Source organism: Clinocottus analis, unplaced genomic scaffold (genome assembly GCF_023055335.1).
Source record: "Clinocottus analis isolate CAN_PGR_092001 unplaced genomic scaffold, fCliAna1.0.p SCAF_23, whole genome shotgun sequence".
In the NCBI taxonomy this organism is placed as follows: domain Eukaryota; kingdom Metazoa; phylum Chordata; class Actinopteri; order Perciformes; family Cottidae; genus Clinocottus; species Clinocottus analis.
This window is the reverse complement of record NW_027175965.1, coordinates 3,750,741-3,775,372: the sequence shown is the minus strand read 5'-3', so window position 1 is coordinate 3,775,372 and position 24,632 is coordinate 3,750,741. Positions and strand designations below refer to the sequence as shown.

Genomic DNA, 24,632 nt, shown 5'->3' with positions numbered 1-24,632 from the left:
TTCATATGCTTGTTGCGCTGCCCCCAAGTGGTCAAAGAAAAGGCTGCAGGTGTAAAGAAAATGAAGGATTATTATTGTTTTCTTTTTTGTACAAACCTCAACCACAAACCACACAGAGTACAATAACTGGAAATGCCGTAAACCTATCTCTAAATCTAAATTGGTCGTTTTTATTACATTTTGAACTGACTGACCAAACATACGTTGGGTACGTTTAAGTATTTGGGTTTAATACGCAGCCCAACCAATTATTACTATATACTATACTATACATTACTATATATATATATGTACATAATATATGTACATATATATATATATATATATATATATATATATATATATATATATATATATATATATATATATATATATATATATATATTTATTATTATTAATAATAATATTATTATTATCTATTGGCACAATCTTTTCAAATGTTACTTCCAGCAATAGTAGATTTTGAGTAGAATCTAACGCCGCTCTCTCTATGTGCAGTTTCCGTTGTTCATGACCAGCTGTAGCGAAGCGGTTCTTGGCCAAATTGTTCTCTCGAGTCCTGACAAAGTGTCTGAGAGTCAACTGCTGCTAAATTGATATGTTTCTAGTGTGGCAGCAGTTTTCCCAAAGCACAGACCGTAAGAGACGGCATTATTTAAAAACCAGTCGATTATTAATTTAATGTTAAGTTAACATTTTAGTTTGTCCAAAAAAAAAACAAGAGTTTAGATTGACGCTCTATCAAACAAAGGCATTTTTAACCACTGGTTTAGTGACTCCTGGTGGAAATATTATATTTCAAGTATTTTTCTAAAGTATTGTCGTGAGGTCAAGGAAAGATGTGAAGAAGACTTCATAAGGACTTAGGAAAAGACAACTGCTATGAGAATGTGACTGCACTTACACGATGCTACGTAATCACGCGACAGACAGTATTGACGTGACGTGAAGCGTCCGCGAGGAACTGTCGGAGGGTTTAATCTCTTTTCCTCTCGTGAAGAATGCTCCGGGGACATTTCACTCAGTCAGCAAAATCCCAAGCAACAGCTTAGCTCGTTGGAAACTCCACGCCGGTTTTAACTTGCCTCTACTGTTTTTGCAGACGGAAAAGACGAAACTTCAACAAGCAGGCGACAGAGATCCTGAATGAGTATTTCTACTCGCACCTCAGTAACCCCTACCCAAGCGAGGAGGCTAAAGAAGAGCTGGCCAAGAAGTGCGCCATCACAGTTGCCCAGGTACACCACAGATCAGTGCACACCATCACCTGTAGGGAAGCCACTGTACAGAGGACTGAGACAAACCAGATTTCTAATCCAAAGCGGCTGCGAGCGTCTTGGCAAGTAACCTAATAATACGTTTTCTGACTGTCATGGGTACAGACAGCTCCTCTAATCTTTCAGCGGTACCTTTCAGGGAGACAACAAAGGACTCAAAGTATAAATATATGCCATGTCATAAGTTTGTCGTCTTGTAATTCAAACCAGACAAAGCTATTTTTGACCAATGACTCTTTTGTTTCTATTGAAGTAACGCAGGCTATAGACAACACTGCTGTCAAAGTTCTCATCTCATCATATAGTGGAACAAGTTTTCTTATAACTAAAAAAATATATACGACATCCGGAGTCAGTAAAAGTACTTGTGTTTTAAAAGACATTTCTTCGTTTCATGGGATTCTAATAAAAAATGCTATGATTCATCCAAACGTTCGACCCAAACTATGAATTGATTAATAAAAGAAAAAAGACCAATAAGTTAATGAATTGTGAGTGCAATGGCAGGTTACTATTAATCTGGCGACAACTTCAAAGTCAAGGTCATCTTTATTTTTAATTTATTGACATGTACCGAACATACAGAGGAATTTAAAAAATGTTTCTCTCTGGTCCAACAAATAAAGTGAATACAGATAATAAAGTGCAAATAGATTTAAGAAACTAAAACATTGAGACAACATGTATATATTAAGAAAAACTATCATTGCGAACTTGCCAAACATCTCAAATCTGTTTGTGCCGTAGCTGCTGACTAGCAAATATTTAGGCCCCGTTTGTTTTTTTTTCCACCTTTGCATTCTAGCGCTCAAGTTGTTTCAATCCCGTGAGAATTGATAATAAGGGAAGCAACGCCAAGGTAAACAGCAGTTTGTGTTTTGAATCCATCATTTGGAAATGGATTGTTTTCTCAATTGGTTTCATTAATTTATACCAAATGATTTGAGGATGCATCTGGGCCTGATTGTGGAAGCTGCTCGGCGGCTGAATGATTTGTAGACTTTCCGTTTCTTGGCCATAATAAAGGAGATGTTTACCTACTCTGTGTATTGGAAACTTTGCAGGATTGATTTGGTTTTCATTTTAATGTTGTTTATCATTAGCGCCGGGATTACCCCCCTGGCGTCATCTGGGAGTCCATTAGCAGTAATGGGTGTTAGCGGATGTTGACTGATTGGTGCGTGCGTGAGTTCTGATGATAGCTGCAGTCATGGTGACATAATGAGACTGTTATTGGCAATCATTCCATTCTGGCACTAATGTGGATTCGCAGCACCAGTCTATGTAGCCCCTACCTCTCTGCAGTGTTACATGCCATTACGGCTAAGCTAAAAAAGACCACCTCGATATCTCTGAATGCTTCCCACACCCCCAAATGTGGTCAGCCTCTCTGTGTTGAGATTTCTTGAGCATTAAACTACTTTCTCTTGTTTGTCTGCTCAGGTTTCCAACTGGTTTGGGAATAAAAGAATCAGATACAAGAAAAACATTGGTAAGTTCCAAGAAGAAGCCAACATGTACGCTGCGAGAACTGCCGTGAATGCGGCTAATGCATCCTCACATGGAAGCCAAGCAAATTCACCCTCAACTCCAAACTCTGCAGGTGAGACAGGAAGTCCCTGGCTCTGATCAGCTATAAGACATGTACCTCCTCTCTGTGCATTACTACAACTAAACCACTATTGCAGTGTATCCGTCTGAGGCTATTTCAATGCTGGTGCTGGTGATTTGTAAGGCATGAACGAATTAGGACTAACAAAAAGGCCGTTCTCGTACAAAGGACTACGCCTATCATCTGCTAATGCACCATTACTATATTGAATAGGTCACTTTAACAAGTGCAAATACACTTCTAGAGCAAAGCTATGTCAGAGATAAGCCAACCTGAGCCCCATGCCAAGTCTCCCTATGCTTACTGTCCTTTGTCTTCATCTCAATTATACCTATTCTTCATGTGTGACTATTTAACTCTGTTTCCATCATGTTCTGCTGTACTCACAGTTCTGAGGGTTTTTCTGTCCTTTTCTTATTGTCAACAAATCACATTAAAAGACAAAATAACAATAATTGACTCTACTAACAAGTGCTGACTCCTACATCTTCTTTCTCTGTGCCGTAGAGCTCCATTGTCGTCCAAAAACAGATGAAAACTATCAATGAGCCACATGCTGTTAAACAAAATTACCAAGACAAGTGTTTTTTTTATTTATACCACATTGCACACAATCTCACATACATTCTATGTAAATAGTAATTCAAACCAAATCTGTGTAAATAGTACCCCAAATATGAATTATGTTTTGCTTCTGTTTGGGTAACATTGCAAAAAACTACAACCCCTTCACATAACCTTTTTAAAACCGACACAATATAAGATCCAGGATTTGTTTCTATATCGTAAAGTTCTTAATTTTTGTATGTATTTTGGTATTTTTATGAGACTTGTTGACAGTAAAAAATAAAAAAAAAAAGAATATTGCTAGCCTTATCTTTTAAAGCTACAGTCCCTTATTTTGAGAAAGTTGTGTATTTACAGAACAGGAAACATGTTTAGCCTAGCATGGAACAAGTATGGGAAGCACACGCAAACAACTAGCTTCAATCCCTGAAAAGTGAACAAAGGTTAAACCAATCCAAAACTGATTTGTTTACATTGTTATCTATACTGTGTCACAAAATAAATTCAACGGTCCAACAAGTTGTGTTTGAAAGTTCCTCGCTAGGCTAAACACATCCTGAGCCGACCACTGAATACCTAAACGTGCTAAATTACAAATTCAGAGCATATATATGATTACCTCCACACAATTTCCAACTTTGCATGAAACCCAGATTGAACGACAAATGTGTTCCAACTCAGAACTTCAAACAAAAAACACAAATATAACTTATTATAAAACACTGGCTTACCTGCAGCTACACCTGCACAGGTGGAGTCTTCTGGGCTTCGTAATCTCTGTAATCTTTTGTGGCAATTAGTTCCTGTGTGTCCAGTCACCATGGAAGTCTGGATCCATTTTTTTTTTTGTAGAAGGGGGGCGTCAGAGGAAGCCAGAGTTATGATGGCCCTGTTACCAGCTGGTTCCTTTATAGCTGATAGATCCAGTTGTGACCCTACGGATGGCGCAAAGCGTGAATTCCAAGGTTAGCAAAACTAGCACGGCTCTCACAGAAGTCCATGAGGAAGTGGCCACCGCCGTTTCGCCTTCGTTCCCAGAGCCAACAAACGTCTCACGACCATTCTGCTGCGACTGCTTTCAGGACACGACCTGGTCCAAACACACGTTATCGTCCTAAAAATAAAAAATGTCTTCCCCCCAAAGCTACTTAGAGATAGCTGTTTAGCCAGCTGCTAGCTAAACGAAGCCGCCTACTGACACGTGGGCAATGTAACGTAACGTCAGTCACGTCAAAGAGGAAGTTTTCAACATTCCTATTTTTTAGGAGCTTCATATATTACATTCTAAAATGGCTCAGCACAAAACAAAATTAAAGTAATCATAGTTTGTATTCATTCAGGGATTTCCTGGGTTGGTATGCTATACCATATATTTACTTAGAAAGTTGTTGTTTGCTGCTACACGGATGCTCTGAATTTTGAATTAAGCACATTTAACTCTTATAATATTATAAGAAAATAACACTTGAAATGAAATGAGATTAATACTTTGAACTTGCTGTAAACTGCTTTAGGACTGTAAGTTAGCTTCTCCATGAATAACCAACATCAAAATACTCGCTTATTTTACAGTTTGGCGGCCAAATCGTGTACTTGACACAACCACCCCTTGTGTCAGGCTACAGCTGTATCTCTTCTGCCCTCATGTGTCCATTGGTTTCCTCTAAAATGGCCGCATTCCTCTCATCTAACGAAACTTGTCTGGCTGCTAGCTAACCTCTGCATGGTGCCCCTCCAGGCTGCCACCTGGACCGGCCGACTTGCTTACGCTGCTTGCTCTCTATCTCTCTGTGATGCGACTGCTCCCTCTCTCCTTTCAGGTTCTGGCGGCTCTTTTAACATGTCAAACTCCGGGGACTTGTTCATGAGCGTGCAGTCTCTCAATGGGGACTCGTACCAGGGGGCTCAGGTGGGAGCCAACGTGCAGTCACAGGTAGGGCCGCGAGCTGCACAGCAGATGATACGGAGGCAGACCCACCTCACCCCCCCCTGTAGACATTTTGACTTGTCACGCATAGGTGTAACGATTGTCATGACTTAGAAGTAGTCGATTCAAGTCATATCAGAACCCCAAATTCAGTCCTCTAAGCTAGTTATAAAGTAACATTTTAATCTAAACAAGCTAATTTGAGGCTAGCAATGGTGGTAGCCGCCTTTAAACAGGGTGCGAACGCTCTCAAGTCGAAATACTACTGGGTTTTCTTGTTTACTTCTTGTTATTTCATTTTGTATGAAAATGTCTTTCTAACATTCATTTTCTGAGCCTCGCGGGCATGAAAGCACTCATTTAGGGTTTGTTGCTCTCACGTGATCGCCCCACAGATTGATTCTGCTTCATTTTCACGACTTCATTTTTTTTACCCACGTTTATGCACAGTCACATTAGAGTTTTTCTACGTCCCCGAAAGAGGAACTAACCCAATCGTTAAAAAAGCAAACACTTGGACCTATATGGAACAGAGCCATCGTAACACCCGTTAGCTTTCCTGCCGTGGCAAGACAAAGGGCTGTACGGGCGTGTACTGGCTCCACCACAGAGCGCCTTCACAGTCTCATGGCCAAGCTGTTCCTCACAATGTGTTGACCATGTGAATAGTTTTTATTCTAACGAGCAGAAAGCTTAAGTTTTTTTCTTCCTCGATTTTCTTTTTCGGTTTGATTGGACCCTGTCGTCTCCAAGTATATACTCGCAGCAGTGTACCCATGTCATCCCCCTCGCCGTCTTGTCATCCCTCTCTCTTTGCTCTTGAGCTTCCCTTGTGTTGACTCTGACCTTGCTTTGTTTGTTGTCTCTGAATGTTTCAGGTGGATACCCTTCGCCATGTTATCAGTCAGACAGGCGGATACAGTGAAGGACTCACAGCCAACCAGATGTACAGTCCGCAGGGCATCAATGTAAGGATTCTTTTTTTTCCTCTTCTTTCTTATTCTTCTTCCTCTCACTCCCAATTATTTCAAAGCCATGGGGCTCAGAATGCCACTTAGTGGGACTTGTCTCTGCTCCATGGTCACCTAGTTGATTGCCTGTATAGCCCGCGCCACGGGCAGCACGCCGCCCGGCCAACGCAGGCATGTGGCCTGGCCACACACACGCAGAGCCGCCGTCTGAGCCTGTCACGTCGGATCAGGTCTGCCGCGGCACCTGCAGCCACGTACAGTCAGCCCGCGAGCCAACTGCACAAACAGGTGACACCTTCTGCACTGGACTTCAAATCCCCTCTGACCACCTGACCCGTGATTAGCAGCCCTGAGGCCAGAAGCTCCCATTAAAGACAGCGCCGCCGTGCCACAAAGAAAAGAGAGAAAAAAGAAATACCTCACGCCACTGGAAACAACTCCGTGTGTGCCGTAAGGGTGCGTTCTCCCTCGTGTTTGTCTTATTTTGTGTGCAGAGTTCGGGGGGTGGTGGTGGTGGTGGTGGTGGGGGAGGGATGGGGAGTGGGGGTTGCGGAGGGGGAGGGGAGGTTGGGGGCACGTTCGCTGGCGGCGGCAAACAGTGGGGAAATTCACAGCGACAAGCCATGTCGTAAAGGGGAAAATCGATAAGACAGACACAAGGAGAGCAGAGTGTGGACTTGGGACAGCAATCCAAGCGCATTGCTCAGATCATGTTCCTGCCACACTAATGGCCCTGACAGCGAGCCGCGCTGCGAGGACGAGGACGGTCACAGCCGCGGCTCGGCTCCTCCGCTGTCGCCGTCGTGCCTCAGTGGCCATATGATAATCAGATGAAATGTCTCCCCCGTACAAAAACATGTATGTGTATTCAAATGGGCTTCCCGGCTGCCTCGGAGCGCACCCCCGCAGCCAGCTGTGCCGGCCCTGAGAGGCCGCTAACGTATGCAGGCCCCGTCTTCTCTCAGTCCTTTGACCTCGCAGATACGGTTCTCCTTGGACGCCTGCTTGCTCTACCACATCTTACACTGCCACAGTATGCTGTGTTATTCACTTTCTTTCCCTGTAAAGAAGCCTCGCAATGCATAATGGAAGAGCGAGATATCTGTCCGCCCGGCTGTTTGCTTGTGATTTATGGAGCTAAGGCTAGTAAGTTACGAGTTTTGGGCCTCACTGCAATATGCGCTCCGCAGTTTTGTTTGACAATGATATTTTTCCAAGTGGCAGTAATTTCCGTCAAAGTTGTCAATCTTGTAGGAGAGAGCTAAATGTCATCTCAACCTTGTCTGGCCTGTTTAAGGCTTTAATTCAGGAGCCAGTAACACAGTAAAGATGCTACTATTTCAATTTTATTTTATAAATTAAATAAATAAATCAGAAAAATGACTTAGAAGTCTCACTTTTTGTTTTTGTTAATGAGACACATGCTGTATCCAGGAAAATAGTTTTCCAGACATGTGAAGACAGAAGATTTCATGAGTGAAGAGCAAATGATGAGAGTTATATCTGAAATCTAACAAAATGACTGGATAATGACTGAGATGATACATAATGCATGCTGTGGATGACTACAGCCGTGATTACAGTTTTGAAAGTCAGACTTTCTTCGATCTGACCCCTCCACTTGTGATTACACACTTCCGTCTGCTGTCTTAAATAACAGGCTTTTTTTTTCTTTTTTTTAAATGAAAGGCTGTCGAGGACCATTTCCAGTTATTCTGATGGCTTTAAACGTACTATTAATATCCTAAATGCTCTCTAACAGGCCTGTCTGTGGTAAGGGAAAGGCCCTCCATTGCTCTTATTCTATGTTAATTCCTGCTGTCAGTGTTACAATTAGTGCACATGACGTTGATTGTACATGTTTTGTTTCGGGGGGTCTTTTCACAAAATTCACATATATTATTCATATTATTTAAAACGAAAGTGACAGGAATTTATGTCGAGACAAAACCTCGCACAGCTTCTCCTTTTTTTCCGTTTCTTTTCTTTTTTTTTCATTATAAGAATTTGAGTGTGCCGTGAATGACGGGACGGAGACTGTAATTCACTCCCTTTCTGCTTGGTTGAAAACATGATTTTTATATTTCTTTCATGTCAGTCGCGTTCTGAATTATTAGCTGTAATTTCAGCCAGGTTAGCTGCTCCTCCGATCCGGGAGGCAATTTGGCTTAAGGCTGCGTATATCCCAGCAGTCCGCGCTGCGCCCGTACACTACCTCGCCCTCAGGACCTCGTACCTCACTGTGTTTTCACCCGGCTGCATTGAGTAATGAATGTGAAAGTAATGCTTCTCTTCCTTTTTTCTTCTTTTTTTCTCCTCAGGCAAACGGCGGCGGCTGGCAGGATGCTCCGACCCCCTCGTCAGTGACTTCACCCACAGAAGGACCCGGAAGCGTTCACTCTGACACCTCCAACTGATCCTCCACCCTCTCACTCCTCCCGCTTCCCAGCTTCCTCCATCACTACAACCCCTCCTCCATCCCCTCCCCTCCAGCTACATCTCCCAAAACTTAAGCTCAATCCCCATCAGGACTGGACGTGACGTACTGTTTGTAGTCACGCGGCGGGACTCAGCTGGGCTCTGGGATGACATTTATGGACAAAATATTTCACTTTTCCTATCCGGACCGCCACGGCACAGTGAGCAGTCTGCGTCGGGGACCCTCATCCACAGTTCACAGTCTGTACAGTTTCCACTCAATGTCCATGTTGCCTCTTTGTATCTCTCTTATTATTCTTATTTTAAATATGTGTTCACGTCGTTCGCAGCGCAACGCCCCCACGTCTTGTAAATTGAAATGCTTCCACACTACCTCGATTCGAAATAACAACGAGAATATTTCTTCGGTTTTACAAATTTTTATAATCATTGGAGTTGTTGGCTGTACACTCTCACCACCACGCCCGGTCACGGCCCATGTCTCACTTCACATGTTTCTGTTCGTCTACAGTGCCAAAGTTCAACCCTGGAGGTGAATTTTGATAATGTTACGTTTAAATGTCCTTCCATTTTCCACCCCATACTTTGTAAAGTATTATTATTATGTTAGTCCAGTCATATTAGTCAGGTAATAACTCGATTTATATATAGTTTGTATTCAGAACTTCTACAGGAGACAGTGACATATGAGGCATTTTATATTTTATTGCCAGAGAAGCAGGATTTCTGCTCATCTACAGTACAAAAATGCAAAGAATTCACAATTTTCTCGCAAGCACTTAACAAACGGAGCGCGACTCGTGGAGATGTTTGACATTCTGTCGGGCTCGTTGGCTGCAGCCACAGTATTCATAGAAAAATTGACCTGTAAACACTAAAATCGACGGCAGCAGGAGCAGCAATTACGGCACGTCAGCGTGCATTAAAGCACAATACCACCTACTGATTGAACTCAAAGGGTAACGTTTGTAAATGACGAAGAGAAAACCATACAGAGGACATTTTTGAGATATAGGAGTGGCATATGGAAGAGAGAGAGAGAGAGTGCACATAGAGTATATGATCAGACATCATCTGTGTGTATCAGTGAGAGCAATTTAGCCAAATACTGCTGGTAACCAAATCCAATACAAACATAATTGAATTTCAGATTTTTAAAGGTGCCACAGTGTTGGGATTGAACACGTCGCATGTCCTTTCTCTGAATTCACTTTTCATTTGTGTAATTCCATTTGTGTGATAATGCTGAGAGCGCGGTGGGGCCTTCTGAGACGTTTGTTGCGCTTGCACAAATAAAATATGATCCCGGTAAGAATTGCTTTAGGTTTACTTCAAGCTAAAACATCATTTTCCGTGCTCTGAATGTCAGGCGCTCCGGCTTGTGGCACAGATGGAACTCCATATGCAGTCAGTGCTGGAATAAACTTGAGGCCACTTGTCCCGTAACCCCGGTTCTGTGATAACAAAGTGGAACATTTGAGAGAGAACTGCAGCGTTTGTATTTTCAGTGTTCAAGAGCCCATTTACTTTTTGTTTTGCTTTTAAAATGACGCTAAAAAACGCCACACCCATTAACACAAACCAATCCAAAATGTGAAATAAAATGTGTGACCTTTGTTGTATGTACAGTATAGTATGTGGTCGAACATGTATACGAGATATCATTTGCATACTTTGATACCAAAAAAATGCAGACTTTTTATCCTCGACATTGGGATCAGCTTTGAGCTTTTCTTTTTCTTTTTTTTTCCTCTTTTCGTAGGATTTGATTCTCCCCGTACTAGCGAGCATGTCATCATGCTCCAGTACTCTGTATTCAAAGCCCCCAAAAAATGCAGTTGGAATACAGAAGTGTTTATATACATTAAAACGGAAAATAACACCTTGATGGCACACAAATCCAGATAATGTTTGGATATATTTTTATGTCTCCATTTTGTGAAAAACTTTTTGGTTTTCCTTTGATATAATGTTGGCTTTGCTACGGGATTGTTTCTTTGTAAATGCTCCCATTATAACGTGAATTAGCCCAAGAATGCTCAATATACAGTATGTAGATATGCACCTTTCTTTTTTTTTTTTTTTTGCATCTTTTTTATTTGGACAGCAGCCATTTTAGCTCAGCCAGACGGAGTTCCTGTGGGATTCAAGGCAACATCCTCGTTATTATTTTGTACTAAAGACCACCGACACGAGCCGGCCTCCAGCACGGCTCCTGTCCGAACAAAGGGGACGGGAAAAGTTTGCGTTCACATCGCACTTGTTCATCATAACCGGATCCCTTGAGGGAAACAAAACTCAATCCCAACCAGTCGTACAGCCTGAAACCATAGTTGTTGTTGTTTTTTTTTGGTTTGTTTTTTTACAGTTGTCAGTGTGTTTCTATTTATTACACATGTATGAAATCATGGATGTTCTAGAGCTACTGCGTGGAAATCAACCGCACCAAACAAAACTCACTTGGATCATTCGGAGCGGCTCCTCCTCGACTCACTCAGAATAATAGAGGGGGGGTTGAAGTGATACACAGAAACCTGCCTCAGTCGTGTCTCCTGAAGTCATTGGAGTGAATTGACAGCACCGGACATGCAAGGCAAACTTAAGGATTGTTTTTGCAACCCCTCGAGGAAGAAAAAAAATAATAATAACTTAACTCTACTTTTCACATAGCCTGTCAAATATTATCGAAGCTTCATGTAATGATGCTTTTGAGTTTGTTTTTTTTTTATATAAAAAGAAAAAGAGACATGAAAAGAAAAACAAACAATTTGTAAAACATGAAATGTTTTATTTGTTGCATGTCCTTTTTGTTCTTCAATAAAATAACGTACTGCAGTGTTTTGAATGTTAACTTCTTTTTTATAAGGATTTCAGAGTGAAACCGTGGAGCCTTTTTTCTTGACAGGTTTTAACTTTTAAGATCTCTGCGTATGTAAAAAGGTATCAAATGGGAAACTATTGTCTTTTTAATTCCAATTCAAAACCAGTTTTTTTCTGTGGAGAAAAATAGGTGAAAGGTGTGTTTTATGGTCTCTTAATTTGTACTGGCGATGCGTATCCCAAATAAATACTTTCTTTTGTTGCATAAATAAATTGCAGTTTGTTTTGTCATTTTTCTCATGTGATGCTTTTGTCAAGTTCCCCCTACGAAGCTGAATCTCATCTCAAACTTGCGCGCCTGGTTTCTACCCCCGGACGTTCGTAATGGGGTCAGGGTCAGGAGTCACTGTAGGATACAAGTTTGCACGTTGCAGACTTGTCAGTCCAACACCTCTGGATAACATTGCACGCCCTACTTGCAAGTATGCCACTGCACGCAGGCATTTTATCGCCACTAACATGGCGCGGGAGCTCGGGCGAGCTGCCGAGGGTGTGAAGGGGACATTTTCACAGTTTTCCAAGTGAGTGAAAGCTGTGTGCTCCCAGCAGACAGACACCCCCCCCCTCTCCTTCCCTCCTCCAAACACCCTGCTCTCCCTCCGAGGCATGGCTAATGTGCGTTCCCTGAAAGAGGCGGAATCCACACTTATCTCTCTCCTCCAGATAAACCAGACAGGATGTCTGATTCTGCTCCTCCAATTCATCCATCCTTGGGAAATATAACAAAAAAAAAAGAAAAAGAAAGGGGCTTGAAACGTTAACTTGTGGATTAGGGAGAGGTTCCCAGGAGCATCCGAAATCAGAGAGCGTGACAGAGACTGTGGGAGTGACATATGCAAACATGATCAAGTGTAATTACATGGAGGAGACTCCTTGTTTCTATCAAAGGGCCACTGTTTGAAGCATGAAAGGCGAGAGATGCTGGACGCGTTTAATTTATTCATGTGCTCCTTAGGAAAGCAGAAAGACGGCATTGTGAGGCTGATTCAGTCATTACGTGTAGAAAAGGTGCAAATCCCATTCGGGGTAAAATTGCAGTACGTTCTTTTGAATTTCTGAACAAACAGGCAGGATACAGAGCTCCACCGGGACGAATGCTACGTAGGTTTTTAAGGAGACTACGCTGATCATTATCCATTTAAAAAAAGAAAAAGAAAATCCAATCAGAAACGGAATCAGGACTATCTAAGCTGTTTTATCCCGTAACAAAGACCTTGGCTGAAGTAGCCGAAGAGCAATAGATTCAATGTAGTTTACAAAAAATCAACAACACTATCTTTTAGTGACATTTTGTTATAAGGTCACTCGCGCTAAAATTGAACTGGCTTGTATTCATTTAAAAAAAAAAGAAATATGAATCAGATGGCAGGTGCTATTATTTGTTATCTACTGCGAGAGGAGAAAGCCATTCCCACAAAATCACAGATTTGCAATTCAAAAGATGCCTTGATGTCTACGGGGAGAAAAAACAACTTTGACTTTCAGCCAAATTCACTAAAATCAACGTCTGGGTGGCATAAATTGGTATTTTAACAGCTTTTGGAGAGCTTCTGGTTTTGGACACCGTTTCAATGCTTGTAGATACTGATTCACGATGAAATAGTGATATTTTAATTCAGTTGGAACGACAGCAGCTTGGACGTCTAAAGAGCCGAATCAGTTTAAAGTATCATATCAAAAAATGATTTGAGGCAGCTTTGTCTAAATGAAAAAAATATGATGAACAAAATGTATGTTTCCTTCAGAGATCACTTGTATAAGGTGCTGGATCATAATGTAGTGCGCCTGAGGGCGGGGGCGTTTCTCACAACCTAACTACAAACCTTTGTCGGACATGTATATTTATTATGAGAAAGGAAGCGTTACCTTTACAGGTATCACACTTTTGAGACTCCAGGATTCACTCATTTGAATAGCTGTTCAAGTTTATTTGGTAACAGCGCCACAAAAAACCCTAATATGAAGTCAAATGGGAAAACGCCTCGAGGTGGCTCCCACATTTTAACCCAATCCTTGGAGATGAATCCAGTTTTTGAAACCGGTATACGTCACGGTTCGGTTCCAGAAGTAAGAGAATCTCATTCAAAATCCCTAAAAACTACAAACCTCTAAAAGTACACGAATAACTACAAATCCAGCCCGGGAAGAGGCCCTTTCTCCACAGTATGTTGTGTGGCCTTCTTAGATTAGAAAACTTCTATAATTTCCCAGTGTGGAAACCTATTTGTTACCAAAGACAATAGACTCGTAAAGACAACAACAGACAAGATTTACAGTGCACAGGAAAAAAAAAAACATTACAAAGTACAAACACAAAAGAATGCCATATAAAATAAGAAACATGAACGACATAGAAAGATGCTGAAATTAAATCTAAAAACCACAACTAAAGGTTGTCATTAAAAAATTAAACTGCTGCCGGAACTAAAGACCTTCTGAGTCGTTCAGTCGAACACTTTCGCATCCTGAATCGCTCACTGAAGTCCTGTAAAAACACAGTGGAGTGGACGGCTTTCAGAAGAAACAATCGTTAGCTGACTTTATTCAAACCCCATTTCCCGTTAGCCCCTAGACGTCTGTGTAAACATCGCGGCTCAACAGAAGTTGTAGTTTTCTTTTGTCCTGCGCTCTCAAAGTTTGAAATCTCTCGTGGGAGCTGGACGACAGAAAGCAACGCCCGGTTCAACTTCTTGAAGAGAGACTGATGACAGAAACGCTGAATGAGAGACAGACTTCACTCTTACAACGGAGCTAGCGGAGCAGCTAACTGAGCTAAACACAGAGAAGACATTGGACTCACTGCTTGCGGCGCCATGAGCAGCGCAGAAGGACGCCGGGGACACGAGCCGGTGGAGGGCAGAACGTTTTGATGCCGGTACTTGATTTGTCTTAAATAATTAGATTAACGATGAAGACAAAAGCAACCAGTTGCATTTGTAGAACCCCAGCGATTGGTTGAAGATTATTCCGGCTGCGTGTGGCGCCTCTGGCATACGTCACAGGGTTGTGGGGGGGGCCACAGCTCACAGGAGGGGCCCCTCTGTGGTGGGTTAATCCGGCCCTGGTTACACCAGGAAGCGCACACAACAACAAGTGGTGTGTATTGAAGACATTCTGGTGGAACATGAGAGAAAGCATGTGCAATTTATGAATATTTTTGAGTCACAAAATGCTTCATTGCAACTTTGCGAACAGTTTTTTTTTACAACAAAAAAGGCAAACATCTGACCTCACTCTGTCTTTTTTCAAAACCTCATCCTCGTTGGTTTCCTTCACTTGATCCGAGGCCTCTCATCGCTCTTTCATGTCAATCACTCTCAACCACTGTGCACGTGGCACACGTGCACAGTGGGGCTTGGGGCTCATATTATATCAATGACAATAACGAGGCTCATATGGACTTATACGCAACGCATAATGCGCATCAGTTATGTCAATGCCTGCCAGCATGATACACACACACACACACACACACAGACACACACACGTGCCTGGGGGAAGGGCTACTCAAGCAGACGACGCAAAGTGTCTGAGGGCACATAATGGAGAGGCTTTGTCTTGTTCTGCATTCATGCGACGAAACAAGTCTTCTCCTCTGCCACAATCCTAAAATACCTCCAGTAGAGGAGCTTCTGCAGGAATAGGGTCAAGTAATTAGTGACTGTGGGCGTGTTACAGATTTCCGATTTGGAAACGGTTCAGTTTGGCAAAGGACTTTTAGCCACAGTCTCGCGTTGCCTATACGCGCCACCCACAGATGTTTAATGAATTCCTCTCATCCCAACTTTCATAAAGAAGACATTCGTCGGAGATTTCACAGATCAGCGTGTGTCATCGTGGCCTTTCAAGTTATTTCAACCGTGGAACATTTGAATTAGGCTCCGCAGGAAATTGGAGCATCCAGGGCGTGGGAGTTTATAAGGCTGTAAACTGGTTCTTTATATTTGCCTAAAGCTTCCATAATGAGCGAGATGTGGACCTTATCGTGTTATTCAATTAGGGTGGGGGAAGGGGGACCCTTTAAAACAGTGCCAGGAGACGCTCTTATTAAAGAAACGAGAAAGTTATCTCTCCGAAACATGAATCGAAAATAAAAAAAAATTAAAGAAAATGTTTTTTGTTGTTGTTTTTTGCGTTGATGATCAAGGACATCCAGATACACTGCTGTTGCAATAATTATGGCGCTCACATCCCACAACAAAAAGTAGAAGGGCCTGCTCACGTGGACGCTCGTGCAGCCGTGAGCTAATTTGTTTTGAGTGTGCGTCTGTGTTTTCATCCTCTTAAATGCCCCCCTTCGCGTTTCTGGACATGAAGCCATTTGACACATTTGGCCACTGCGTCGCGTCGCTTTGGAGGGAAACTCCTGTCTTTTCCTTGAGATAGCAACGCTGATTATGTTGTCAGGATGGATTTGTGTCTGGCAAAAAAAAAAACCACAACAAATAACTGCCCGGTTCCTCCCGCTACCCTGCTACATATACTGTATATTGTAATTTAGGAGGCAGCTGTCATATTGAGTTTCCACATTATACGGTATACGTATCACGTGGCTCGAGACTCCAGACTGAGCGCGCCGGTCGGGACTGGGACATCTTGAGGACGCGATCTTGATTTATGGGGTCCAAACTAATATTTAATTAATAGTCAAAACAGAAGGCGAGAACGGGCCAGTGGCAGGTTTCTGGCAGTGAAAACGCCGCTGACCCCTCATGTGACAGACGGGAAGGAGGGCTCCGAGTCCACATGGGTACTAGATATAGGAGTTGTGAACCCTTCACTTCAGGCCCCATTAAGGACGTTTTTGGCTTTTAAAGTATCTGTTTTGATCATTTTGGTAGTCTTTTTTTCTGAATCTTTGGATGTGATTTAACTTTTTTTTTGCCAATCATTGACATATCCCAGACTGAAAAAACAGTTATTGGTGTTTATTACATATTTTAAACACATGGTAGTTATGATCAGGATGGATGTTGGTTACACATTGAACTCAGTGAAAGTGGAAAATAATAGCAACATACAGCATTTATAGCAGTTTATTTTGACATGTTTTGTCCTCTAAAGACACGAGAGCAAAGTGAGGCACAATGGTGGAGCAGATTATTAATCATTGTCACAGACTTTACATAAAGCTATAAAAAAAAAGCCATTACAATAAAAAATAAAGGGCACAGAAAATGCCTTCTACTAAACAATTTAATAATTGCATAAACTTCTTCAATCAATATATATATATATTTTTTTTAACGGCATGGAAAAGTGTATTACATGATAGACGCTGTCAAAAGACATCACACCACCACTCACACTGTGAAGTGTTTGACAATGTATGCAGAGCAAAATCAAAACATTTCTTCGTATCAAAATCAAATCATCTTTTCTTCCTTGAAAACCAAACATGTATACTTACGTAAACTAGTACCGACCAATACTACCATCCATCCACTTTGAACTAGACTCATCAGCTTTTAGCTAAGGCCTGGTTTTACATGGTTTTACTCCTTTATGATTTATTGTTTATACTTTAGCCACCGGTATTACTTATGTGGAATGACAAAATGTTGAAGCATCTAAATATTGTTTCAATTCAGGGCAAACAGGAAATAGTGCGTAGCACAAGCTAATGCTAGCTCACTAGCAGCTAGCTTCAGCTAACATGAGTGTATAGTCACAGGGGTTGGGTTTTACGGATTATGTAGTTTTTTTTCTATTCTAAAATAATGTACATGGTAAACTCAGATTCTGGTCTCAAGTCACCCGTGACCAATAGTCTATCCTGCAGTTCGGCCCTGCAGGGCAACACGAAGGGATGGGATTTAGATCCTGGTGCGGCATGCTAGCTTTATGACAAGGAGTAAATTGATATTCTAATTGTTTCATACAGAAGAGGCACAACTGTCACATGTGGCTGTGACAGCATGCGTCAGGGCAGCGATAGTGCGACACTATAGTCTGCTATGTGCCTCTCCGGGGAGTGCAATTTAAATCACTGCCTGCATCTCTGTGCTCTCACAGCTCAGAAAAGGATGATGAGACAAATATGTTTGGTTTTTTGGGGGGGAATTTTGCACAACATTCATATCCATCATAGGACAGCGGAAACTGAACAGAACATGTCCATTGAACCTTCATACGTTTCACCTCTACTTCCTAATCCTCAAATCACAAATTGTCCGGAAAATAGGCACTCTCGAGAAGTGCGAGACGTCGTCGTCGTCTCTTAACACTAATGGGGCCAAATGTTCCCCCAGCAGACATGTTTGACTCGTCATACAGCAGGAAAGGCCCGGGTTGTCACTAATAACATTACCGACGCGCTCCTGCTCCATTCCAGTGGCCCCCGTAAACCGTGACAGTGTGACAGGGCGCCAGCATGCACAACACCAGGACCCCAGCACTGAAGCAGCTGAGTGGAATTCATCGTGGCATCAGTCATCATTTACACACATATTCCTCTCCCAGAATGCATTCTGGAGGTTTCCCCCGCTATTCTTTATATGTTACAGCCACAACTCAATTTCTGCTTATTAAAAAGCAAAAACACAGGAACAAAAGTGGCCCTCGCTTGTTTCGAGAGGGGGCAGTCTCATGAAATGGAAACCATTGTCTGATTGTAAAGCAAGACAACCAGACATCACAGAGTTTAGGAATCCCATTGGAATGTGCTTTGTGATCAGTTTGAATACATTTGTGCAATGCATGATGCTGCCCGTTATGTCTTTGTTTATAACGCAGACCTCATCTGCGGCCACAGGTCTGACCTTGTGCAGCTTTGAGCTGTCTCAGCAGAGCGTCCGAGCGCGGCGGCTGACGCAGCGAGACGTCTGCCCGTTTGGGGACAGAGGGTGTATGTAGGTCAGCGGCGGGCCCGCATGCTGTGACAGCAGCACGGTCGCTGTGCTGTGCAGCAGGACGGGGATCGGAGTGGACAGAGGGGAGACAGAGAGGGGAGAGAGAGAAAAGAGAGAGAGATAGAGAAAAGAGAGAGAGGGCCCCCCTCACACGTCAGCACCGATACTTCCTCATTTGCCCCCTTAAACACTGTGACATTATCAGGCCACGCAGAGCAACGTCCGCCCTCATTACTCTCACCTTTGGTAACGTGGCGAAGTGGGCAAAGAGGAGCCGGAGAAGAGGACACCGGCAGAAATAGGAAAGAGACATCCGATCATGGTGCATGTCTGAAAATGTCCGGATTGGTCATTTGACGGGCAGATGGTACGTCCATGTCAAGACACAACAATGTACAGTGTTGACAATACAGAGCTGTGTAAACACTACTCGATTGTAATGAATGAAAAATATATTGTCGAGCTCCTGGCAAAGCACACTAGTTTAGGTTTTAAAGAAATTGGAGAATTCATTTAAAAATGTATATATTACTTTCCTTAAGCACATATAAATTAGATAAAATACAGTGATTCAAATGTATAAATTCATTCCAACCAATTACTTCTTTAAGCACATCTTTATTGAAAAAAGTAAATAGTACAGTATAAAATACAAGCCTTTCTAATCTTACAAATGATGTCATACTGCCATCTAGTGGCTCAAACACAAAGGTTCAAATGACGTTTTAAAAATGCAAAAAAAAAAGAAAAGAAAAATGAACCCCGATGGTCGCAAGTATTAAAATTTTGTGTTTGAGATCATTTCACACTAAGAATGTCAGTGAGACCGCTTTAGGGAGAACACAGTAGTCATAACTTGGTATGTCGGTCCATTTCACGAAAATAATGGGTTTGTATAAAGTTACAAAGGCGAGAGTTACAACTTTTTGTCATTGCTGTTGGCGAGTCTCTGAAATGTAACGATTATGTAATGATTATGAACACAACCCAAGACCAAATAAAAAAGAAGGAGCTCATCGGTTATAAGGATGCATTGAACCGGAGGCAGACTTGATGTTTGTCTTGATGCTGCTCGGCATTTTTCCTGAGAACGAAAAGAGGGGGACAATTACTGCTTTTGTTACAATGTGTTTGTGTACCCTGAAATCTTCAGCAAAATTCAGGGGTTTATTTTTCTATACCATTAGGCTCATTTGAGATAAATTCCTGTCTTGTCTGAGAGAGGACAAGATTGACAAAGAACTTGTAAAATTTCCAGCAACATCATCTGACTGGAGAAAATATTATTTGGTAGATTAACCTGTTAAGCTTTTACTATCCAATATTTCTGTTTAGATGATCTTGTGTGTGGAAGGGTATTAAAATAGGGTTTAATCATTAAAGAGTGTATTTATTAAATTATTTCAATATGAAGTAAAGATCCTGTCCACCAAAAACTCATTCACGTCCTAAAATTAAGACATCAATTAATAGTGCAAACATTCCTACAATAAGACACAAAAAACAATATGAAGCGCAACCATGACTAAAGGGATAGTTTGATGTTTTAAAGTAGAGTTGTCTGAGGTCCTTTTCCATAGTCAGTGTTTTACAGTAGATGGCGGTTACGACACCCCCAGTTTGGAGAAGCTGACAGAAATACTGCCGCTGAAACCTAATTTAGACACCAAAAAGAAATATATTTTTCCCACTTTATTTTGCCGTCAGACAGCCCTTCTAATGGACAGCTGAACTGAAAGTGCAATATAACTAGATTGTTTTTATAACTAGAGCATAGATCATTTTCACCTTCAATTCGGTTCTTCTCAAAAAATATTCTAAACAAATTGCCTGGCCAAAAAAAAAAAAAAAGTCGCCACCAAAAAAAAGGTCACACACACTAATATTTGGTTGGACCGCCTTTAGCTTTGATTACGCCACGCATTCGCCCAAACTATCTCTTTAACATCACTAAAAATGTCTTGTTAAAACGCAAACAACCAAAGTGGTCACTGCGCAATAATACTAAACCAGCTCTCCAGGTGTCCTACCTGGCTGCCCTTGCTGTGGAGCCAGAGGTCCTCCCATACCTGCTTGCTGGCTTGAACCACCACCAATGGTGACCTGCTGCAAGGTTGGACCTCCACTCATCATGGGCCCTTGTCCCGGATGTCCAGGGGCCACTGGACCAGGAGGCCTACACTTGGAAAGCCCCTTTCCAAATGCAACTGCTCCGACCAACGCATTAGTGTCAGCAGGGTTGAATGATGGTTTGTTCTGTCGTATTGCTGTAGAGAACGAACAAAAAAACATGCACATGAGTCAACATATTTAAATTAATTATTACATCTTAGACGAGGTACCGGACACTGAAAGTGCAACATACCTGCACTCTCTGAATCTCTGTCATCCCGAGGATTGTTCAGCTTCTCCAGCAGATTGGAACAAAGTTTATTCAACGTCTGGATCTGTTTCTGTTGATGGAAATATAACAAGGGGCATTTGAACACTGCAAAATACTTGACAGATGTAAAAAAAAAAAAAAAAAGGCATGACAAAAATCACATTTGTGCGTATGAGTAAGATTGCATCGATCCACTCAGTTTGTGCGATAACTAACTGACCTGTGCCACCTCCGGGCCAATTCGCGCCGCCTCTACACTCAGCTGTTTCTCCTGCTCCTCCACCTCTGGATCAGGCTTGGTCCGCAAGTAGTCTGGTACAATCTCATGGCTGAACACTGGGACACGCTGCTCTGTAAGTTTCTGATGAGGGGGAAGAAGCGTTGGCCGTGAATGGAAAGGTTAGAGGGAATACACCCACACAACAGTGAAACAGAACCGTCAGTCTGTGGCTTTGATACTCACTGCTAAATCCTCATCCCGGTCTGGAGACAGAAGCAGTGGTATTATAACCTGGTTGCGAAAGGACGGTGTCTTCTCGTTCTTCAGCAGTTTATTGATGCTGTTCAGCTGACCGGATAGCAGGGCGAAGTTGTCCAAAACAGAGGGCCTGAATGACACAAACACAAATAACAGCATCTTGTGTCAAACATACAAAGTTGTTTCACTTTTTTGCGTTAAGGCTGAAGGAAATCTCATCAACTGACCAAGTAATGTCAGAGCTAACATATATTTAAGGATGCAACTGAGCTGTTTGTAAATCTGATAAATAGCATAGACTATAGCGGTGGTTCTCAACCTTCTTTCAGTGTCCCATCAGTGTCTGAATTAATATAGGATATATACAATTTTGTTTATGAATACACTTAATATTGCTATTGTATTTTCCTTTGCTGTTTTTCTGTTTATTTGTATTACTTGATATTATTTGTGTCTCTTCTTGTGTGCACTGCTGCTCTAATCCTGCAATTCCCCCCACTGCGAGACTAATAAAGGATTATCTTATTTTACAAATATTTTATTGAATATTTATTAAAAACCTCTTTTGAAAAGAATTTTGAATGGATGCTAATTTTAAATATATTTTTGCTTTCATCTCACGTACCCTTTTTTGAGAACTATCTACAGCACTGCGTTTCACTAACCTCCATCAACCGATGCAATAATAGTTTAGAAATGTTTCAGATTTCAATATCATCTGGAAAATCCGCACTAAACTAAAATCCAAAGAATGTTTATTTCATATACACAATTGAATCCTAACTTGCCAAGTTTACCGCAGAGTCAGACTGAAGAAGTGACACCCAGAGGTGGATGCTGAAGTCCTGCTCGCCCTACACTGAAGCGTCACTCATTTCAAAAGACTGTGTCCAATATAAATGGCCAAAGCCTGGACACTTATTATCAGAGAGGCTTCTCCCTTTAGGTTAGACGGCACAAACTGATACCTAATCGCTATTCATTGAAGAACATACTTTTCTCACCATGTTAATCGCTCGTATTCATTTTCCAGCTTATAGATGAAACTGTGCAGAGCGTTTTTGACGTGAGCGACCCGAGAAGCGAGAGACTCCACCGCCGCGTCCAACTGCTTCTCCTCCCGCTGCTAAGAGAAACGAGAGAGAAACGCACCGCCGATGAACAAAAACACGCGAAATCAAGACGACAAGACTTCACCTTCATTGTACAATGGTACTACCGTTAGCTTTTAGCAGGCTAGCGACTACAAGCTCTAAACATAAGTAAACCAGAAGCGCCACATTCAAATATCCGCAGATAGAACTGCAACAACAGGATCAGAGTATACTAGAGCGAAGTAGCACCACCCTAAATGACAATATATGGGCTTTAAAGCAGCATTACCTGCATCGTTGAGCTAGCTAACAGCTAACAGTGAAACGTTCTAGCTAAATCAGTTTAGGCAGAAGCACTTCCGGTTAACCGTGTCAAAATAAAAGCACGTGTTTTGAGCATTTTTACGACTCAAAATCTAAAGGGGTGGAATGTACCTATTAGTAGGCAGATTAAATCTTCTTTTTTTATTAAGAATCGTGCAAATTTTGATACAAGCATGACATTTGGTGGAGTTGTTCTCCAGAGGTATTTGGTCAAATCTGCCCAATTGGCCATTCAGAAATCCAAGATAGCAGTTATTTTTTAAGACTGCCACCAATTGGGTCTCCAAAAATGAGTTTTCTTTAAAAAAAAAAGTTTTTATGTCCCCGATTTGAATGATCTTGGTCTCTATTCCTATGTTTTTAAGTACCCTGGAGCTACATATGCTGTGTTATTAGCCTTCTGACAAAAAAAAGCTACTTTTTCTAAATTCATTCCATCCTTGCGCAAGCATCCAAGTATGGTGAAGCAATTCCTCTGGCAAAAGCTGCTGCAATGGTCAGACAGGTCATGTTTCATCACAATTCCAATTACAGCACCACATTTCACAATGTTGACCTGGAACAAGCTGTGGCACCATATCTTCTGGAGTTTGTTTGCACGATAGCACGTGGTGCAGACATCTAGTGCCAACTCTAACATAGAGGCGCAAAGTCAGACCTTTCTAACTCGTAACTCCTGCAGTTCAACTGCTTATCAAAGTATAAAGAAGAAGCAAAAGTGCACAGGCATTCCAAGGATTGTGAGACACCTTTTGCTGTCTATATTGGCAAAAAAAACAAAACAGAAAGAGAAAGCTCATTGACATGCTTCATCAGAATTGCCTGAGTATCTCTGATGACAGAGTCAGCTCAGTTAGGAGAAGCAGTTGTTGCACAGTATGTTGAAGATGTGATTGTCTGTCCATCAGTCTTGAGAAATAACTTATTCACAACTGCTCAAACATCCTTCCATGGTACAAGTATATCTATTTTCCAACACCCCAGCACTGAAAACGCTGGTGAAGAACGTGAAGTCAGATGTGAAGGTGAAGAAAGTTCCGGAGTTACCAGAATCAATCACCAATGTCCTCCCAGCTTACAGTGCAAAGAATCCCAACCAGCATACAATCCCCTCTCAGCACCAGAGATAATCCAGTCACACTTGAAACAAGAATTTCCCTGGTTTGAAGATGTTTACCTCACTGAAGATGTGAATAATGCTGCTTGCATAACATGGTCAGACCATCATGCAATGCAGAACAGGAGCCATCCTTTTGAAGTTAGCATTTCAGCACTGATGCCACAAATGCGAGACCAGGCTCACTCAGTTGCAACCATCAAGCATGTCCTGGGAAAGGTTTGCGAAACATTGGCTTCCCTTAACTCAGGGCGTTAACCTGTTGTTACTGCTGATCAACCTGATTGGCCTGATTATGGAGAGGACAGTTTGGTAATCATGATTGGTGGATTTCACATAAAGATGGCTGCACTGAGATCTTTGGGAAATCTTCTACAGGACAGTGGTTGGACCAGTGCCCTTGTGGAAGCAGGAGTGACATCTTCTGGTATAGCCGAGTCCTTTCTGTCTGTATCAAGTGTTACCAGGACAAGAAATGCCTATCAGATCACAGCCTGTACCAACTAATAAAGGATGCGTTCCTTAATCGCTGCTCTTCTGAAATTGATATATTAGATACTATCTTGGCAGACTCGTGTGAACAACGGAAGCATCCAAGTCCACAGTTCAAGTTCTGGAGTCTGGAGTTCAGCATTCATTGTTGTGTTACAAGAGAAGATGAGCAACCCTTTTCAAGAAGATTCAGCTGACCTAATAGCGCTTGACACAAAGA

General features: G+C 41.9%; 2 protein-coding genes across 4 annotated transcripts in view; one reads left to right on the top strand and one right to left on the bottom strand.

Annotated features, from left to right (window-relative positions):
• LOC137793481 (pre-B-cell leukemia transcription factor 1-like) overlaps nt 1-11,869 on the top strand; it is a 58,276-nt gene extending 46,407 nt beyond the window's left edge. Inside the window, exons 5-9 of one of the 2 annotated variants that reach the window (XM_068589661.1) lie at nt 1,103-1,238; nt 2,721-2,769; nt 5,277-5,389; nt 6,262-6,351; nt 8,676-11,869. In XM_068589661.1, coding sequence (XP_068445762.1) covers nt 1,103-1,238; nt 2,721-2,769; nt 5,277-5,389; nt 6,262-6,351; nt 8,676-8,771 — 484 coding nt within the window. In that variant the 3' untranslated portion in view covers nt 8,772-11,869. Of the gene's footprint in view, nt 1-1,102; nt 1,239-2,720; nt 2,881-5,276; nt 5,390-6,261; nt 6,352-8,675 lie in introns of both variants that reach the window. The other variant, XM_068589660.1, reaches the window with a different exon arrangement.
• Nucleotides 11,870-19,122: 7,253 nt separating this feature from the next.
• med8 (mediator complex subunit 8) lies at nt 19,123-22,833 on the bottom strand. 2 transcript variants are annotated; one of them, XM_068589861.1, is made up of 7 exons: nt 22,769-22,833; nt 22,390-22,511; nt 21,371-21,515; nt 21,128-21,268; nt 20,890-20,977; nt 20,555-20,791; nt 19,123-19,608 (listed from the first exon to the last, which is right to left on the bottom strand). In XM_068589861.1, the coding sequence occupies exons 1-7, from the start codon at nt 22,772-22,774 to the stop codon at nt 19,538-19,540; spliced, it is 810 nt and encodes a 269-aa protein (XP_068445962.1). In that variant the 5' UTR covers nt 22,775-22,833; the 3' UTR covers nt 19,123-19,537. The 2 variants fall into 2 exon arrangements, with proteins under 2 accessions (XP_068445962.1, XP_068445963.1); XM_068589862.1 differs by having other exon boundaries at nt 20,594-20,791.
• Nucleotides 22,834-24,632: the final 1,799 nt, after the last annotated feature.

What these genes read in the sequence shown, in the direction of transcription:
- med8 (XM_068589861.1), bottom strand. An exon ending in ACCGGGATGAGGATTTAGCA is followed by an intron (nt 21,269 to 21,370) that starts GTGAGTATCAAA and finishes CCCCCTCATCAG; the next exon opens with AAACTTACAGAGCAGCGTGT. An exon ending in TTGGCCCGGAGGTGGCACAG is followed by an intron (nt 20,978 to 21,127) that starts GTCAGTTAGTTA and finishes TTCCATCAACAG; the next exon opens with AAACAGATCCAGACGTTGAA.